At 31.6% G+C, this 22008-nt stretch overlaps 1 protein-coding gene across 1 annotated transcript; it reads left to right on the plus strand.

Moving 5' to 3' along the window:
- Window positions 1-20586: 20586 nt before the first annotated feature.
- LOC107482555 (short-chain dehydrogenase PC-15) lies at window positions 20587-21671 on the plus strand. Its single transcript, XM_016103090.3, has one exon. It carries the CDS (start codon window positions 20601-20603, stop codon window positions 21441-21443), a length of 843 nt encoding a protein of 280 aa, XP_015958576.1. The 5' UTR covers window positions 20587-20600; the 3' UTR covers window positions 21444-21671.
- The last annotated feature ends 337 nt before the right edge of the window (window positions 21672-22008 follow it).

The raw sequence follows: 22008 nt of genomic DNA on the forward strand, positions 1-22008 counted from the left end.
CTCCGCAGGAATCCAGAGTTGTGGAGAATTCCGTGACGTTACAATTAATGCTAAGGAGGATAGTGCATAACCCCCAAGGCAGGTATCTTGTGAGGAATTAGATGAAATAACCCAAGACTCAAGTTTTCCTGATGATGATGATCACAAGTCAAGTTCTCTTAGTGTTGAACTTGCATCCGCAAGTTAATTTTTTGAGACAGAAGAATCTTCCCCAAGTGAATACGAAGATGATGCAGAGGTCGACTTTTCTCGACCTCCCAATTACGACTCAAGTGATGAGGAAGATATCGGTGACTTTGGTTAAGACATGGTTGAATTGGAAGAAAATTGCCAAGAAGTGGAAGAATTCACAGAAGATCACAAGGGAGTAGAGCTTGCAGAACCACTGAAAACACTAATCCCAAGGCCACTACCACCCAACACAAACTTCAAGTGGGTAAAATCCTTGACCTTTATCTTCAATTTTCCACTTGAATATGGTTTGCTTGAGACAGATGGCCAGCTTAGAGCTCTCTGCGGCTTTAAGAGCAAACGAGAAATGACTCGCACTCAGCACTGGTATGCAAGATTCAATGAGGTTTCACACTTCAATTTGAGGTGCAGAAATTGGTGTCAAGCTCAATTGGAAGGATCTCGGAAGCTGTCTGGTCACTGCAGTGAGAATTCAGATTACTTATCACCCGGCTGGAAAAATGCAGATCAAGACAAAAACGGGTGTAAAAGTTGAGTTTGGCTTCCTGGAATCTATTCTACCATTCAATACTCCGGGAGCCTGCAAGCCTATTTGAACTCACCTAAGGGCTTTGCGTACCTTGTTTGGGACCCCGGAGGATGTTGGCATTCCAAACACTGGTGGAGATTTTTGGATGAATTTAAGCATAAGCCACCATAACAGGAAGCTCATCCAATGTCCAACTTAAGGACTTTAACTAAAAGTGCTAGGTGGGAGACAACCCACCATGGTATGATCGTTTCTTTTTAAACTTTTATTTCGTACTGTTTAATCTTATGTTATATTGAACCTGGATGTTATTCATAAGCACTTGCATTAGCATTACATACTGCATAACTACATACTTGCATAAAAAAAAATTTTCTCACGTGACGCGACAGCGTCGCCGATGCGTCCGCGTCATAGGTGCGTTAGGAAGAAAATAAATTGAACAGATAGTCACGCGAAAGCATGGCTGGAGGCGTGCCTTTGGCACAACTTGATCCACGCGACCACGTCACTGACGCGTCCACGTCATGTGGAAAAAATGCCTTCCACGCGTCCGCGTCACCCACACAAACGCGTGCCTCAAATTCGACGTACAAAGAGTGTATGGCCGAAAGTTGAGCTAGAATTGGGCTGGACTCGTGCTAGAAGCACAAGCCTTGCCACGCGTTCGTGTCATTTTTCAAAATAGGCCATCCACGAGATCGCGTCCCCCACGCGACCGCGTCAACCAGATTTTTGGCAAAATGCATTTAAACAGAGAGTTGTGCGAACGCGAGGCTGCACTCGCGCCACCAGCACAAATCGAGTCACGCGTCCGCGTGCCACACGCGTTCGCATCACTTCATCAAAGCGCGACCCACGCGACCGCGTGCCCCACGCGCTCGTGTCACCTGCGCCGCACAACTTATCCAGATCAGTGCCAATTATCTTATTTTTTCTTCTCAAATCCTAATCTCTTCTATCTTTTCTTCTTTCTTCCTCCTTTTCTTACTTTCTTCTTCTTTATCTCTCTCACTTCTCATCTCTCTTAACTTCCATTCTATTTCATTCAATTTATTTGCATACTTTCATTCATTGCATTATCTTCATTGGTGTTGAAAAATTAATTTGGGTCATTATTTTGCTTGTGAATTATTCAGGAATTTTTTTGACAATTATATATTACTTTTTATAGGGTTGCTTGCATGTTCAATTTAATACTTTTAATAACTTATTTTCCATGCATGCTATGTGTTTGTGAAAAAGCCCGTATGGCATCATGCACTATTTTTATACTATCCTACTACTTTAATGCCTGTTTTTCACAAAACTCCTTTTATATTTTATTAATTAAATATAATTGTTATTACAAACATATTGTTAGTTTGAAAGACTTGATAATCTAACTTGGACATTTAATGCTTGATTTATGCTACTCATGCCTTTGCCAGCATGCCAATAAACATCTTGCATTTAATTGTCATTACATGCACTTGCTATATTTCCTTTGATGCCTTTTCACATGTAGTCATGACCATGTGTTAGCATCAGTCTTCTTTACTGTGCATTGATTACTATCTTTCCCGTCCTCTTCCTTGCTCAAACCCCTAGCTTTACATGTTACTTTCTTTTTCCCTTTTCAGGATGGCCACCAAGAAAGGTAAAGAGAAAGCTACTCCCAAACCACCAACAAGGAAAGGAACACAAAGAGCACTAGCTGCGGAGCCACCCGTCCACCTGCACATCTCAGCATGCACCGAGGACGGTGCAATCTTTAAGTGTGGGGAGGTCGATACCGATCTCCACGGGTTAGTCATTCTCTTCTCAACATCAATATTATATTTTATTTGTTTGTTCATTATTGCATTGCATAATAGATTGCATGTGTAGTTGATTGTTTGCATTTAGTTACTACTTGGTTGAAGTAATATTTTCATTTTCAAGAAACTTTTTATAGTATTTCACTAATTTAAATTAAAAACTTTTTGAAAAAAAAACTTGTATGAAGAAATATTATTTTGGAACATAGTTTAGAGCTCGAACACACAAAACCAGTGAGATTTTGAGCCTATTTGATTGGTTACATTTTATCAACCAATATATTTTATTTTTGTGTGTTATTCTCTCTAAAATTGTAATCTTTGTCTTGCTTAATTCTATATTTCCACTGTTTGATGTATACATGCACTTATATGATTGAGATCTTGTTTCACTAAGTTTACATACCCATATGGCCTTACCCTTCCATTATCCTTTGCAAACCAATTTGAGCCTATTTTACCCATTTGTTCTTTACTTTAGCTCATTACTAACTCTAAGCAGAAAATAATAATGTCCTTAATTTGAATCCTTGATTAGCTTAGACTAGTAAACGTGCTCATGATTTAAGTGTGGGAAAGTTAGATTTGAAAATATTTGGTTTGAGTAATTGGGTGTTGTATATTTTAGTGAAAATGTGCAAAATAATAGTTGAGCACATATTATTGCATCCAATATTTTAATCATATGCATTGAGAAAAATAAAAAAAATAAAAAAAAGAAGAGAAAAAATAAAAAGAAAAAAAGTGAAAAAGAAAAGAAAAAAAGTAAATAATAAAAGGGGAAAAATGCCCCAAAGTAAGTGTTGGTATCAATGCATATGTACTGAACTCAAATTTAGGATGCATGAATATATGGAAAACACAGTTAATGGGAAGTTAGATTTTGCATTTTAATTGAATGGATTGTCTTAAGTTAGGTGGAAATTTTATGTTAATTAAGGATTCAGATTTTAGTCCACTTGGCCAAATACAATCCTACCTTGACCCTAACCCCATTACAACCCTTAAAAGACCTCTTGATTTGTGTATGGGTGCATTAATTTTTTTTGTTGATTGTTAGATGAAGAGCAAGCTATAGAAAGCAAGATTAGTAAAGAATTGAGAGAATTGACCCTAGACACTTGAGAGCTAGAGTGATATATACTACCAGTAAGGGTTCAGTGCTTAATTCTATGTCTACACTACCAGTGAGGGTTCAGTGCTTAATTCTGTGTTTCCTGCTTTTATGAGCTATCTTCTTACAAGTTTACTTATTTTCACTGTATGATTTGAATTAGTGAAATCCAGTTCATATTTGTTCTTGAAAGATTTATTTACTTTTTTCACCAAGTAGATATAATCATTTTAGCATGTGGTTGCATTCACATTCATAGGTTGCATTACATGAGTCCTGTTTTTCCCTACTCATTTATTTTGTCTCCTTGAGCTTAGCATAAGGACATGCTAATGATTAAGTGTGGGGAGGTTGATAAACCACTATTTTATGGTTTATATCGTATTTAATTGAGTGGTTTTATCAAGCTTTTCACCCACTTATTCATAGAATTTGCATGATTTTACAATTCCTTCCTAGTTTAGTTCTATGATTGAAAACATGCTTCTTTGGTCTTAATTTAGCTAATCTTAATCCTCTTTTATTACCATTCGATGCCTTGATCTGTGTGTTAAGTGTTTCAAGCTTCATAGGGCAGGAATGGCTTAGAGAATGAAGAGGAAGCATGCAAAAATGAAAGGAACACAAGGAATTGAGGAGATGACCAGCAAGAAGTCACGCGGTCGCATGGCTCACGCGATCGCGCGAAATGGAAGAAATCAGAGTGACTCGTTCGCGTGCCTAACGACTGCGCGGATTGGAAGCTGCATGAACGACGCGAATACGTGGACGACGTGCACGCGTGGTATGAAAAACGCTGAATGACGCGATCGTGTGGACGACGCGGACGCGTGACGTGCGCGATCTGCAGAATTACAAAAGTCGCTGGTAGAGATTCTGGGCCGCATTTCAACCCAATTTTCGGCCCAGTAACACAGATTAAAGTCAGGGAACATGCAAAGACTCAAACGGGGAATTCATATCAGATCATAATTCAATTTTAGGTTTTAGATGTAGTTTTTAGAGAGAGAGGTTCTCTCCTCTCTCTTAGGATTTAGGATTAGGATTCCTCTTAAAGAATTTAGGATTTCGACTCTTCATCAGGTTCAATATTCCTTTTACTTTGTATTTCTCTTTTACTTCCAGATGCTTTAATGCTTGTATTACTTATGTTGCCTATTTGGCTTATAAACTTTTCATGTTAGGATTTTCTTAATTAATATAATTTGAGGTATTTCAGACTTATAATTGTTTTCTTTTTCAGACTTATGATTGTTTTCTCTAATTTATGTTATTGATGCTTGGGCTCTATCCAAATTATTTTCATTCAAGTAGATTTTATTCCCTTTTGGCTCTGGTTGATTAATTGGTAACTCTTGAGTTGTCAAACTCAGCAGTGGTTGAGATTGGCAGATTCTGTTATCAAATAAAGCAGTGGTTGAAATTGGCAGATCGCTCTAAAGCTAGTCTTCCCATAGGAATTGACTAGGACTTGAGGATCAAATTAATTATTCCACTTGACTTTCCTTTGCTTTAGTAAAGGTTAACTAAGTGGGATTAAAATCCAATTCTCATCACACCTGATAAGGATAACTAGGATATGACTTCCAATTTCTCATATCTTGCCAAGAGTTTATTTTATAGTCATTTATTTATTTTTCTTGTCAATTAAATTACTTGTTCAACCCTTTTAAAAACCCCAAAATACTTGAGCCGTTAGAAATCCTGAAGGAAATTGGACCAGTGGCGTATAGGATCACTTTACCACCACATCTATCGAACTTGCATGATGTGTTTCACGTATCGCAACTTCATAAATACACTTTCGACCCTAGTCATGTCTTAGAACCAGAATCAGTTCAAGTAAGAGAAGATCTGACGCTTCCAGTAACTCCGGTTAGGATTGACGATACCAACATCAAGAGTCTATGTAGAAAGGAGGTTTCCTTGGTGAAAGTAGCTTGGAGTTGGGCTGGTATTGAAGAACATACTTGGGAGCTTGAGTCAGAGATACGGAAGGACTACCCACACATCTTTTCAGGTAATTCAATCTGATTTTGAGGGCAAAATTTCTAAATAGGTGGGTAGGAAGTAAACCACATAAAAATCGGTAAATAATTAGTTAATAAATTGAATTTTAATTAGGAAAGCTAAAAATGCAAAGCTAATATCAAAATAGGATAGAGCTTGTCGAAACGAGAATTTTGATACCAATTTCTAAAATTTGGCCCAAAAACGGACCGAAAGGGCCGAACCGGTGAACCAGGACCCAAACCGGGCCCGTGGGTTCAACCGGACCCAAACATTTAAACTAAACAGCAGCTCTTTCTTCCCCATTTGCATGCAACGATACAAACAGATTTGGGAAAGGGAGGAGAAGCTCTCAAACCCTCACCATCTTTGATCCACCGTCTCTTCCTCGTTTGAGCTCCGATTGACGAGCCATTTGTGGCCATGCGTTCGTCTTGGAGTCCTCTTCAATTCTATTCGAACAAAGTGGTAAGTTTCTCACCAATTCATTCCCAGTTCTCTGGGCCTCTTTTCTACACGAAAATTGTTGAGGTTTTGAGTGATTTTGATAATTTTGGTGGTTTAGGTACAAACTAAAATTAGATAATAGTTGGGTTGCAATCCAATCATCAATGGGTACGATAAAAACAAACTAAACCCTAGCCAATTTTTTATTTATTGATGAAAAATCTAAATTTGGATATATATGTAAATTAGGGGTGAATTAAGTTATATATATATGCATTTGGTTTGAGTTGGGAGTACTTGGAGGCTTATTGGTGATCAAGGCTTGTTTTGGGGCTGTTTTAATTAAGCTTGGAGGGGCTGTGATCTATGTTGTGAGGCTGCCTTGGGTGAAATTAAGTGATCGACCAAGGTATGGTTTAAGTTTCACACTTTTAATATTTACGGTGTTGTGAAAACTAGGTTAGAGGAACCATAGGATAAGTTGAATTATTTATTGTATTTAATGATTAGCCTTGTAATGTTGTTGGAATAGATTTGTTGGTGGATATATATTGGAATTATGAAGTTTGGAAGTTATTAATGGTATGCTCTTGTATTTATTTATGATGGATTATGGTTGGTGTTTGTTAATAAGGATGTAGAGTTGTGTTGTGGTGGTATTGCATATGCTGTAACTAATTCTGTGATGATCGGAAGTGCGTGGAATCAAGTCCTGGTTAAACCTCGGAATGTTTGGAACTGAACTAGAGAATTTGGGATCTTTTCGTTAAATATATGATTTATGGTGAATTTTCAAATTGTAGTCGTGGAATCTGATTTTTACTGCATAATTTTTAGAATAGCAGTAACTTGTTGGCTCTGCTGCAAATGTTTCAAAATAAATTTTGCAATGAAACCAATTTTAAATAAATCTTTAGTCCTATTATTTTAACGTCGTAAAATTTCAGAATGGTTGGACTTGTGGTTTTAAAGATATGAATTTTTGAAATACAATGCGTTATACAATAAAAGCCAAATTTTATTTTCTTAGATCAGCAACTTTGAGAGCTTATAACTTCTGATTATTGATGGATATTCAGATGCAACCAATTGGAGGTGAAAATTAATTACTCTTAGCAGTTGTGATTTAAATTTTAGGGCTGTCCATGTTTTAATGAGTGGGTTATGGGACTTGAAAAAGAACATGTTCATTGGCTTTTAAAATAGAATTCTGCAAAAAGTTACTCAACTTCCAAGTTACATAACTCCTTCATTAAAAATGGTTTTGACCTGAAACTAAATGGAAACGAAACCTGGATATGTTAAGTTGAACCATATTAATTTTTAAGGCTATTGGATTTAATTTGAATTTTATATAGAATTTTAGATATCGTATGCTACTACTATTTTCTGGTTTCTAAGCACTGCAGAGCAGTCAGTGTTTCTCCTCTATTTCTAAAACTAGTTAAATAAAAAAATTGTGATTTTTGATTTGTTAGAAAGCTTATTCCGAGATGAACGTCTGGACATATAGTTTGCTCAATTCCGAGTTCATTTGTTATCTTAAAAACAGAAAAAAAAATAGAGTGTTGAGGATGTCTGAGTGATAGTCATGGATCCGAGAAGTCAAAGATTAATCTTCGTTTTATGTGATTGATTTAATGTTAGAGTTGGGTTCATTCTAAGATTATTTGATATTAAAAAGGTTGAGAAGAATTTGATAAATAGTTTGGTCAGGACCCGGAAAGGATAAACGTGATGAATTATAAGGGAATGACGATGAAAAATGTGAAAGGGAAGTTGTTAATAAAAGGAGTTAACATGCCATGGCTTGATGAATGATTAAATAATGATTATGACTATGAAATGGCTTATGAATGATGATATCTGAGATACGAGTTTTTCTGGGTAAAAACCGTGGCTTGCCACCACGTGTTCTAAGTTGAATCTCGATACTCTGTTGACCCTACGTCGTAAGGGTTACCGGGCACGTATAAATTCCCGAGTATGGATAGCCCCATTGAGTGATTTATATGATGATTGAATGTGAAATCTATGCATAGACTCTTGGGGATGCGCGATGGGGAACAATCTAAGGTTTTTAGACTTGTCGGGTTGGCTGGATAACCGACAGATGGGCCCCATCAGCCATAGGACAGGCATGCATCATATGTATTTGTTTGTTTTGATTGCTATGCATTTTTTTGGTTTGCCTAATTGATTTATATCACTTGCTACCTGTTATACTTGCTATTTGTACTATCTAGCCATTACTTGTGTGTGAACTTGTTTGGTTGTTTGTTTCTGTTGCATTGTGGATAATGGAGGGATGGAGGAAAAGGAGAAATGGTTTGGTTTTAGATTAGGATTGAAATTGAGTAAGTTAGATAGATTTAGAATACCTACCCCTGTTATAGCTTCTATTTAGTAATTAAGTTGGATAATTGTATAACGGAGTTCTAGATTGCCTATGGCATTCTCAAGACCTTATTTATTATGCGCGTGGCACTTTTACCATGATGAGAACCTCCGGTTCTCATTCCATATTGTATTATTATTTTTCAGATGCATGTCGAGAGGCTCTTCGCTAGGCGTTTGGATCCTAGAAAGCGAAGTAGTCCTTGGGTGTATTTTTGTTTTCTATTTGTATATATGTATTTAGCTTACTCTCCAAGTAACATATGTATGCTGCTCCTCTTAGAGGTTGAGGGAGAGATAGGAGTGTATTTTGGTATTTTGAGGATATATATATATCCTCTGGTAAGCCTTAGCTTCGGAGGCTGAGTCAGAGGCTGGTTATGCTGTTTCCTTGGCTTTCCTTTATTCTTTTGCTTATCTTTATCATGTTCCTATTAGGTTTCTTAGCACGCAAGTAATCCTTTCCTGAGCGTTGCGCTTTTTATTTTGCGATTTTGTTTTACCCATTTTTCAAGGCTCCTAGTTAAGTGTCCTTTTCTTTATTATTATTATTATTATTATTATTACTATTTTTAGAGGTCGTAATACCTTACTATCTCAGTCTTATGACTTAAGCATAAGATTAAGTATGGTAGGGTAATACAATAGGCTTGTAGTTTTTTTTTTAGATTTGTAACATGATTTATTACTTTCCAAGAGAAATTTGTGTATCAATATTTTGAGTTTAATGAAATATCTTATTTTATAGTAATTAATTTCAGTATATTTATATTATGCATAAAAATAATAATTGTTAGCAAAAATAATTGAGATTCTAAAAATAAAACGTAGTTCGTTGCTTCTACGAAAATCAGTATAATATAACTAAAAAAAATCTTAAGATTTTAGAAGTAATAGTAATGGTCGGTAAAAGTGAATAACATTATAATTTTAGAATTAATTTTAGTGGCTATATAAATTGCTGGTAAAATGGGTTTTAGCAGCAAAAATAGTTTTCGCTAAAAATGAATAACATTGCAATTTTAAAATTACTTTTGTTGGCCATATAAATTGTCAAGAAAATGACCGCTAAAAATTACATACTTTTGCGGCCATTAAAAAAGTCTTTACCGACAAATGTTATAATTGCCACTAAAACCTTTTAGCAACAAAGTATAAGACGGCTAATGTCTAATTGTCAATAAATATATTAGCGGCTATTTTTATTGCCGCTAAAAGCAAAATAAATGACCGCTAAAAGTGATTTTTCTTGTAGTGATCATATCAACACTCCGATTTGCTGACTCAAGGCAGAAATGGGCTTGAGAGCTTGAGGGCTAGGAGTTCAATCTCGAGAATCAAAATAGTGCCATTGAAAAATCGGGAGTGAAATTGGTGCATGGACCCAATCTAAAAAATCACTTTAAAAATTTAATTGAGTTAATTTTTTTAGCAAATTGCATAAATAAATAAGGGATGAATTACCTTTATTTTGTCTTTAATGATTATATTTTAATCTTGTACTTATTCTATATAAACTATTATAGGATGTTTTAAAACTTTTAAAATTAAATTTATATATAAACTACCACAGAATGTATAGAGATTTATGTGATAATTAACTGCCATGATAAATTACTAAAAAATATAGAAATTTATATGAAAGTTGACTATCATCAAAAACTGTTACAAAGTGTAAAAAGTTTTGTAAAAATAACTACCATCATAAACTACTAGAGAATTTAGTGATTTACATTTTTTTTATTTTTTTTTCTTTCCACCATCTTATACTACGTCTCTGATTTCATATCTATCTAACATTTTATTATTTTTTGTTAAATAAATATACTAAAAAATAGTTTTAATTAGTTAAATGTTTAGTATAATAAAAATTTGATTAGTATTTAAGAACCATCACTATTATCGTTTTATTCCAATGAATGATAGAGAAGTGCATAATTAATATTTTATAATTATTTTTATAATTTAAATATTTTATATTTTATAATTAAAATTAATATTTTAATATTAAAATAATAAAATAATAATGATGGTTTTTAAATATTAATCAAATTTTTATTATACTAAAAATTTAACTAATTAAAACTATTTTTTAGTATATTTATTTTAATAAAAAATTATAAAATGATAGATAGATATTAAATCAAAGTGATAGTATAAGATAATAGAGATAGAAAAAACAAAAAACAAATTGTAAATTGTTATACTCTCTAGTAGTTTATAATAGTAGTTATTTTCACATAAATTTCTACATCCCATAAAGATTTATGATAAACTTTTATATTTTATAGTGATTTATGTATAAATTTTAAAAACTCTATATTCTGTTGTGATTTATATAGAATTAAGTATAGGATCGAAATATAACCATTTTAAAAAGTTACAATTGGATAAAATTGATTCATCATTTATTTATTTATCCAATTTGTCCTAATTTTTTTTACTAGCCAACTCGGTGTTTATAGAGTTTATAGAGGCAGCAAAAAATTATTATACATTATTATAGTATCTTATTACATATGGTTATACTATCTTGTAAGGTTCAATTTTTTGTTTAAACTTAATGAGTAACTTACTAGTAACATAAGAATAATTTGTAACAATAAGATACTTTGTAATATTTTGTAACAATTTAAATTTTTTTGTTATAAATTGTGTTGGTTTTTATAATAAAATGATATTTTGTTACACAATTTTATAATATTTTATAACAAAACATTAAATTATTGCAAAAATTAAAATATTTTGTAATTAAACATTTATTTGTTTCACAAATTCTAAATATTTTGTAACAAAAAATTAATTTGTCACAAAATTCAATGTTTGTAACAAATTATTTATTTGTCACAAAATTTAAAAATATTTTGTAACTAAAAAAAATTATTTCAAAATATTAAACCTTTAAGAAGTAAAAAAAATTATTTATATAAATTAATTTTAAAATTTTGACTAAAAATTAATTTTTTCAATTCTAAAAAAATTAATTATTAAATATAAATATAAAAAATTAAAATTTTATTTTGTGTGAAATTTCTAAATACGCCAATTTCAAAACAAAAACTCTAACTTCATTTTCACATATTCTCAATTTTCAAAATTCAAACACGTAATTTCACGTATTGAAATTTCTTCCCCTCTCGTACCATCCACCACCTTTGAATTTTTAGTTAAAAGAGCGTCTCCACAATTCAAAAAGGTGTAATTTTTGTCTAACACATCATTTTTTTATTTTTAGCTACACTTTTTAAATGTGACTGAATGAATATTTTTTTTTTGTGATAATACTTAAAAGCCTCATTACACAACGAAAATTTCTAAAACATTCAATGGAAGAACATCGGTGACTCATTGACCATGATGCTAGCAGAGATGTACTAATAGACATGTACATCTAAACTCCTATGACCTATCTTGGAAGCAAGTTATAAGACTTTCTCTAATCTCTCAAAATATGTGCGATTGGCTTTTGTTTAGCTTGATTTGAACCATATGTCAATATGGTTGCATTCTGCAAAATATTTAGAGATTACGTGGTGATCAAGATGCCTGTAATACTATGTAGCCAAGCATATGTGCTTCCCATGTACCTTCTAACTTCCTAACAGCTCTTTCTTTGTCTTAGAGTTACTTGAATAAACTAGATGCATCAATTTTTAAACTGTACACATGTATACTTTCCATATGATAGTTAAATATGATCTGATTCAAACACTTTATACTCAACATCTCGTATGTAAATCATTTATTATTTTTACATAAATTGTGCTAAGATATTTAGCGTCCCAAAATACACATAATCGTCACAAGTTGGTTTGTTTTGCGATTCCTACATAAATCGCTACAACTTGCTATGATTATGTATTTTTTGAACTATCATATCTTAATATGATTTATGTACATAAGAATTTGAAATTTTGAAACATGTCAGGATATTACGATTTATATATTAATCTATGGTACTTCATCATATTATCCTAGTGTCATTTATGTATAAAAAATAAATAAAATAAAATATACATATTTAATTTTATTTTTGAAAAATATGATAATTTTGATTTTTTTAATAATTTATTTAATTTAAAAGATATTATATTATTTATGTAATTGTTTACTTTAATTTATTTATGTTCCCTATCCTCCAGCAATAGAGAGTACAGGGAATGTGAATGAATTAAAGACAAGGTAGGCTTTAATTAATAAATTAAAAGGCAACAAGCTATTCAATTTTGTAGCTTTCAATGAGTATCTTAGGGCATTTCTTTCTTGGTGAAAGAAAATCCAGCAAAGTCTTCGCAGCAGGCCTATTAGTAAACTAGCTTAGGCTTGGGCTGTCCCCTCGGTCGCCTGTGTCAAACTACAATTTGGATGTAATGTGAATTGTGAAATCATATTTGCGTATTATTTTTTTATTTATGCTTTCATGCTTTAGGCTTAAAAGACCGGTGTTTGCTGTGGTGCCTAAAAACTGTTGTCTAATTATTAAAATAGATAAAATAATTAATTCTAAATTTAAAAGTATAAAAGTTAAAAAGTTTTAAATATTTTAAAGTTACTATAAAAAATAATTTAGACAAAAGTTAGACACCAAACAAAAAACATCATAAAATTGCTTTAAAAGAACAAAAGTTTCAAAAAAATCTGCGTAACTCTTAAGAAATTTTATCGTTTTCTCAATTAAATAAAATAAAAAGTTTATATTAAAAGTAATTTGATTTTATAAATATTTTTTACTATAATTTATAATGTTAGGATAAAACCAATATAATTTCAAAATTTTTATATTTTTGTAGTGTTATTACGGGCAAAAATACTAATTAGTTACTAAAAGCAGTCATTAATCTATTTGTGTATAAAATATATATATGGTTTAATTTATTTTTAATGTGTATTTATATTTTAACATATATTTTATACTAGTGGTTGACTTTAGTAACTGATTTGGTGTATACATACTACATAGTATAATGTATTAATTAAATTTAAAAAGGAAAAGAAACTATTTGCGAGATTCTCATCCTACAGTACGACATCGACATGCAATATTAGTCACTAATGGCAGAGAAAGGAAATGAATCAATGATCTTGGCGTAGGGTAAGTCAAGTAAAGGGAGTAGTCGGGTAAAGAATACAGGGAAAAACTTGCCATTGGGTTCAACAAAAGGGGAGTCTTAAATTCTTGGCCACTTAGAAAAGAGAAAGTGCACAAGGGACCTTTTTCTTCTCATGCATACACTATATAGCATTAACGCTTAACGCGGTTTCTGTGGTGGTAACTACCTAAGATAAGTTGCTATCTAGTTTCACTTTTTCTGATGACTCCCTATGCTTGTTCCAAAAATTTTATTTTAAGATTTCTGAAAGGGAAATAATATAGAACAGAAAAAAATTAATGAAATAAGAGACAAATAGAGAGGGAATTAGCCAAATAGGAATGCGTCGGTTTTCGTCTCCTCTTTCATTGTGACTTGTTTTTTTTTTTTTGCACTTGTTTTTAAGTGTAAATGAGTTTTTTATTTAGAATGATTTTTTATTGTATTTTTAGATTTGAATTTTAAAATTTTGTTAGAACTGTAATTTGTATTGACTCTTTTTTATTCTGTTGTAGTTAAAATTTAAAATTGAAATTAGATTTTTCTTTTTTAGTCAGATTTGTTGCTTTTTTTTCTGTGTATTCTGGATTCATTTTAAATTTTAAAAATTTTGTTGTTGCATTCTCTAATTTTGCATCTTCAGATTTTGAATCTGAATTCTAGAATTGTATATCTGCGATTATTGAATTTTTTATTGCTAGCTTTGTTGAATTGTTATTAATTAGTTAAAATTTGACTCTAAATTGACTTAAATTTTTGGATTTCAATTATCTATTAATGATTCTGGTGTTTGTATTAGCTGTGGTTGATATTTCTTCAAATACGTACGAAATTTTTCTAAAACTACGTCTAGAACTGAAATTGCATTTTAAGAAAATTTCAATGGTAGTTTTGGACAAAAATCTGGCAGATACTGATACATAAATATTATATCAAATATTAATCTGTATGCATTCGAATTTCATTTCTTTCATAATCTGAACCATATTAGAGTCTTGCCTGAAACATTTTTATATCTCTAAAATTTTTTGCTGTTTTGTAATTTGTTGAGCATTTTAAAGCTATGCTATGAGAATAAGCTAGTCGTATTTATCTCCAGTACCATCAAACATAGGAGATTGGTTCAATGAAAGCATTATTTGATACAAATTGTATCAAGAGATAGAAAATTAGATAAAAATTCAGAGAGAATAGGATAGAAATACCTAAGATTAGGGCCAAAGAGAGAAAGGAGAGTTTCTAATTACATTATACATATCCATACTACTACACCATATTTCTATTTATAGTATATTTCTCTAATTATCCTATAGGCCTAATACTAATCCTAATAGGTTATCAAAATTTATTATTTCTTACCATCAATTAGCCATCAATATTTAAAAGTGTGGGCTAACTTAGATTACTAAATTAAAAGAATTGAATTAATAGATAAAAGTGATGGCCAAAATTAATAAATTCTAATAATCTCCTAACATTTTTCTTAATAAAAATAGAGAGAATTAGAAAAAAAAAACATAATTTTATAAAAAAAAATTACAAAACAAATTATGCCAATACTTTATAATAAATTCTATTACTAATGAGAATGAGTTATTGGACTCAATTTTATCCTTTACATTATTTTCTCCTTAACGATAATCTTCTTCAAAGATGTGAAAAGAAAATACAATAATTCTATTGTTTTAATCAAAATAAATCCTAATTATTGAATAAGTAAAAGTTAATCTACTTCGTTAAAAAATATATAAATATTCCACTAGAATTCCATTGCTTAAAGTGAATTTCTTCAGCAAGAACCAAGTATAATTGTTGTCTTTCAATTGTTAAATCTAATTGTGCTTAGTAGATAGCATCCAAACATTGATAAAATTCATTGGATTTGAATCCTGACTATCCAAAGAAGACCCAATATAGAACAGGAGAGCATCAGCTCTTTTTTTTCACCAATTTAACAAAATTTTATATTGGGGTTAATATTTCCATTAAACACCAGCAACCACCCACCACTCCAAACCTTAGTCACATTCTGATCATATTTATGCTTAAAACTACCGCCTCTTTCTATTTTTTCACAGTTTGAGTATCCTCTTTAGAATACCAAGGAAAGGCAGCTACCATCAGTGGTGGTGCCTTAGCCATAATCAGAAAGATGCGACGGAATAGTTATAGAAAATAATTGAAATCTAAGTTAGAAATAATAACATAATTTACTCGCAGAACTTGTCCACCATTGAATAATTTGTCAACACATAACGATGGGCCTGCAATTTTTGAATTGGTGTTAACGAACAAATCTTATGAGCTCCACGAGATATTCCTAAGGCTGGAAAAATCTTAGATAAGATAGTAGAGCAACTACTAGAAGTGTTATCATTTTGGTCATCGTTGCGCCTTAGTCGGTTGAACCTTGTCTCAATATTGTCATCCTCTAAATATCTAGAATAGAAAATTAGACAATCCTCTATTATGTAACCTTTAGCTATGCACCCTTCCGGTGCAGCCTTGTTACGAACATAAGATTTTAAATGTCCCAGGACCCTAAAAATAAGAAGAAAAAATTAGTTATCCATAAAAATATATTGTAACAAATAGATTCAATTAAAACTTGTTAGAGTGCCAAAATTTACCTTTCAACGGGATACATCCATCTATACTGCACTGGACCCGCAATCATTGCTTCTTCTACCAGATGAATAACTAGATGAACCATAATAGTAAAAAATGTTGGAGAAAATATCATTTTCATGTGACAGAGCATCAAAACAATTCGCTGTTGTAGTCTTTCTAAATTTTCTAGTGATAGTGATTTACCTGAGACTTCTCTAAAATAGTTGCACAGCTCGATAAGCACGGATGTAACCTCCTTAGACAAGGATCTTCTAAGTGCAATTGACAAGATATGTTCCAGAAGAATGTGTGAATCATGACTTTTTAGACCGCGTACCTTTCGTTTTTTAACATCGACATATCTAAAAATATTTGAAGAGTAACTATCTGAAAAAGAGACACTGTTTAGAACACCTAAAAAAATATCCTTGTCAACATTTGTCATTCTAAAGCACGAGGCAGGGTACTTGGAAGAATTAGGATATGGATGGAGTTGTTCTCTGATTCCATCAACTGCAAGTCCTTACGAGCTTGCAATTTTTCTTTAGTCCTTTGTTTGTCATCAAGTACAATAAAAAGTACATTATCACACACATTTTTCTGTATGTTCATCATGTTAAGACAATGACGAACAAGATTATCCTTCCAAAATGGTAAATCTCAGAAAATATCCCTCTTTTTCCATTGTAGTGGGATGTTGTCATCGTTGAGTGCATCCTGAGGTCTTTTTCGACTACTCTTAATTCGGGACAAAATCTTTTTGCCTGATAATGTCGGAGATGGGCCTCTTAGTTCTGTATGGCCATCAAAAGAGTATTTATTGTGCCTATATTCGTGATCATCGGGCGATGTCCTATAAATCAATACTTCATGCCAAACTTCAACCTTCTGGAGACTGTATCAAAGTTACATAATGGACAAGTAAGACTCGTATGTGTATTCCACCTAGACAGATTATCAAGACCTGAAAAATCACTAATAGTCCAAAATAATGTAGCATGCATACAAAAAATGTTACCATCAACATAATCGTAGACATCAACACCTTTCAATAATTCGTTCAACTCACAAATAAGTGGTTGCAAAAAAAATATCAATATTATTTTCAGGCATCTTTGGACCAGGAATGATCATAGACATTATAAGAGAAGTTTGCTTCATACAATACCAAAGAGGATAGTTGTATATATATAGCATCACTAGCCAAATGCTAATGTTTGAACTGGGAGTCCCGAACGGATTGAAGCCATCGGTTGCTAAAGCGAGCCTTATGTTACGAGGATCTTTAGCAAATTTTGGATGTAATAAATCAAAATCTTTCCATGCCTTGCTATCTCTAGGATGCTTTAACTTTCCATCTGAGTTAGGAAACTTCGAATGCCAGCGCATTAGTCTTGCTTTCTTAAAGGACATGTATAACCTTCTTAACCTAGGAGTAAGAGGAAAGTACCTCAACACCTTTGTCGGTATCATTTTCTTTTAATCTTGACTCATTCCCACAACTTCTGTATTATTGCTGGTGTTCTTTTCTACTTTATATCGAGATGCGTTACAAACCACACATTTATTTTTTTTCTCATTGTCATTTTTCCAAAAGAGCATACAGTTATTTGGACATGCATGAATTTTTTCGTATCCCAAACTTAACAATTTAATCATTTTTTGGCTTCATAAAATGAAGTGAGCAAGTTAGCATGGAAAAAAGCATTGTTGAGAAGATCGAATCATAGAGAATGTCTTGTCAGTAGCACCGCACAACATCTTGATATGATATAACTCAACAACAAATGATAACTTGCTATATTTTGCGCACCCAGGATATAATTTATGATTTTCATCCTTTAGCAACTCTCTAATTCTTCTTGAATCCTCGTTAGTGCCATTTTTCGACGGCTTTGGAATGGAATCAGTTCTCGAAGCAAAGGGCTCATAATCATCACCTTCATAATTAATGTCATCTATACCAAAAACATCAGTCAACATACATGCAGTGGTGATTTTTTAACAGGCTCTGTATGATCGTGACCCAATAGTTCTTCTTCCGGCTAGACTATAGTTTCTCCATGCATATACCAAGAAGTATACTTTTTTGGAAATCCTTTTTAAAGTAAATGAGTTAATACTTCAATTCTCGCCCCTATATTGTTGAACCCAGATTTGATGTATAGACATATAATTTTTTCATTTATAGCAGTTCTAGTAAAGGCAAAATCCAAAAATTTTTCAATCCCGCATTTATACTCTGTTAATGTAATTGATTTATGAATCCAACTCTTATCAATCATAATTGAATGACTTTGTTTAAATAATAATGTACTAAAATATAAGTGTATGAAAGGTATAACAATGAATGATACAAAAATTAGCATATTATGTATTAGTTCCTAATTAATATACACAACAAATTATAGAAATATATTGACATAAAGTGTAAAAGGAGGTGTTAATGAACTAACCTAAACGGATCGTCAAATTAATATTAATATTACTCACTAAATAGCTGTAGAGTAAGTCAAATTATATTATAGAATCTCACAATCTGTATCACAAAAAAATGAACCTTGTCCTCAATAATCAATTATGCATACTAAATTTAAAAATTATTACGGTAGAAAATCATAAAACAAATAAATTTATATAATATTTGAGTAAAAATATACAAAAAAAATTCTATATAAAAAAGAATAAGTAATGGATAAGGATATGGTCTTGTTAACACGGTGCATAACTTACTTAAAAAATTGTAAATAGATATTTTTAATATATTTTAAATATTTTAAATGTTGTTATATATAATTTGTTATATAGTGTTTTTTTTAAATATGTTATACATGTTATATATGAAAGAAAAAGTTAGACAATATAAACACCATGAAATTTAAATGATAGCATGATTTATTTAAAAGTATATCAAATTATGTTTAATACACAATCGTATTGTGTAAGGGCACTTGAGATGATAGCTAATGAGTAATAACTCAAATGGCATAATCTCCTCATACTCAATTAAGAGGTTGCGGATTTGAGTCTCATATCTTTAGTAAAAAAAGTCCAGTACTCACAAATATATATAGTGAGTACTAAATTATATAAATAAAAGACTATTTTTTTTTTTACTTATCTCCAATTCTTTTAAATTCAACAAATGATAAAATAATCTATTTTTAGTAAAAGATTTACTAAAAAAAATTTTTACTTAAAAATTACCAATTTTTTATTACCTATCCAAATTATTCTATTTTAGTTAGATAAATTTTATCTTTATAATTAACTCAATTATTAGAATATAACTTTTATCTTTATAATTATTTGTCTTATCTAAATTTATTTTTTCATATTTTCAAATTTAATTTCCTAAATATATGTTAATGTTAGGATATTTTAAAAAAATATTATAAATTAATAAATTTATTTTAAAACATACATTTATTTAAGATAGTATGATCATGGAAAACAAGCACAGAGAGACAAGGGAAGAGGTTATAGTTTGATTTTTATTTTTAGGAGAAGAGAAAAAATAATTTTATTAAAATGAGGAGTATAAACTTCAAATTGAAAGACTACGATGAATATTATTTGTGGTAAAATATTAATTTTAGCCACTGTGATAATGTTTCATGCTAAATACAAGACACGCTTATTTATTTTTATCACAATTCAGTATTCGTAGTTAAAATTTAGTGGCTAAATTCCGTTTTTGTGGTAGTAAATCGTAAATTAATCATGCTTGTCTACAAGTGTAAATTTAATATTTATTTTATTTATTAAATAAAATAATTATGCTAATATAGACCTAAAATTAGAAAAATTCAGAAATTGAGTTTAGTTAAAAAGTAACATTGAGAAACTCAATTGAACAAGTTGTGAATATTCCGAACAATGATGCGGTGACAGAAACATAAATGTGAATCAACATGTTATAACAAAGCAAGATGAGTTTTTTTATTATATTATTTAAAAAAAACTACGAATCACAGAGGAGAGGCAAGAGATTCCTCCCATCATCACTATTGATTGGTGGCTGTCAATAAAATAAAAAGCTGAAAATGTGTGTCTTGTGTAAATGGAGCCATGTTTGTGGCGGAAAGTGCATAAAGAAAGTGACATGAAAATAACATCTCCATAGTGAAAAACAAAAAAGAAAGAAAGAGAAAGAAAGAACCCTCCTGCAAAGCCGGCCAGACGGCCAATCTCAGATATGATAGAAAATAACTTAGCATATGTCACTAAGAATATCCCTTATCGCAATGATGTAACATCGTAAAAATATACACAATGCTACTAAAATTAATTAATGTCCTTATTATATATGATATTACAGTATTACTCTATTCATATTTCATATATAATAAGAGCATCATACCGATAAATTCTGACATCAATTAACCTAATAAACATTATATTCAAGAATTATGAGTGATACTAAGATTGTACTAGTCACTGGCTGTGCCATAGGTGGAATTGGCTATGAATATTGCAAGGCATTTGCCGAGAAAAATTGCCATGTCTTTGCTTCAGACATCTCAACAAGGATGCAAGACATGAAACAATTGGAGTCAGACAGCAACATAGAAACACTTGAAATTGATGTATCTTCAGATCAAAGTGTTAATTCGGCAGTTTCAACCGTTATATCAAAGCGCGGTCGCATTGATATTCTGGTTAACAACGCCGGCATAGGTAGCACCGGTCCCTTAGCCGAATTGCCACTGGACACGATTCGCAAATCGTGGGAAATCAACACGTTGGGACAACTTAGAATGGTTCAGCATGTTGTCCCTCACATGGCTTCTAGAAGGAGTGGGAGCATAGTCAACGTTGGAAGCATCGTGGGAACCGTGTCGACGCCTTGGGCCGGATCTTATTGCTCGAGTAAGGCGGCTGTTATCGCCATGTCGAACAGTTTGCGGCTCGAGCTGCGGCCGTTTGGGATCGACGTGGTTCTCGTCCTCCCGGGATCTGTGAGATCGAATCTCGGGAGGGCGAATTTGGAGAGATTGGGGAACCAAGATTGGAAGCTTTACAAGGAGTTTAAGGATGCTATTGCGGAGAGAGCGAGAGCTTCTCAAGGAGAGAAGGCAACGGATGGAAGAGTTTTTGCAAGGCATGTTGTGAACAAAGTTTTGAGGACTAAACCACCAAAACAAATTGCTTTTGGTCACATGACTGGCTTGTTTGCTTTGCTTTCTTGGTCTCCCATTTGGGTTAGAGATCTGTTTTTCTCTACTCGTTTTGGCCTAAACAGAAAGCTATAATAAGGATTTGAATCCGTTATTTAACTTGAGAGAAACCTTTGATCAATTTTTACTTCGTGTATTCGGCATATTGATCAATTGATCTTGATTCTAGTACAGAACACTTCCAACATAGTTGTTCTATTCATAATGATAAGATTCAAACGTGGGGTGGGGTGTAAGCCGATTGGTTTGAACTTGTTTGAAATTATTTAATTTAATCTCTGGTATTGTGTCCATTTATTTATTATGAACAAACACTTGAATGCCTTCTCAACAAATTTTAAATAAAATATTTTGATTTTTAATAAATTTTTATTCTTTATAAATTTTTTTAGAGTTATTCTTGTATAGATTGATTTCTTTGTTGTTTTGAAAGACGACAGTTAATTTATTTTATAATGATAAATTTTAAGACCTAATTATGTTATAATAAAATTTATATGTTAGGAACTTATTTATCTAGCATAAATATAAAAAAAGTACTCTATAAAAAAAGTACTCTATGTATATCAAAAATCACTTATTAAATTAACTACTATATATTTATGTGCCAATAAATATATAATTTAATTTATTTTATTTG

Source organism: Arachis duranensis, chromosome 1 (genome assembly GCF_000817695.3).
Source record: "Arachis duranensis cultivar V14167 chromosome 1, aradu.V14167.gnm2.J7QH, whole genome shotgun sequence".
NCBI classification, from domain to species: Eukaryota; Viridiplantae; Streptophyta; class Magnoliopsida; order Fabales; family Fabaceae; genus Arachis; species Arachis duranensis.

Bases quoted from the DNA above. Each gene is read 5' to 3' on its own strand.
- LOC107482555 (XM_016103090.3), top strand. From the start codon at position 20,601: ATGAGTGATACTAAGATTGTACTAGTCACTGGCTGTGCCATAGGTGGA.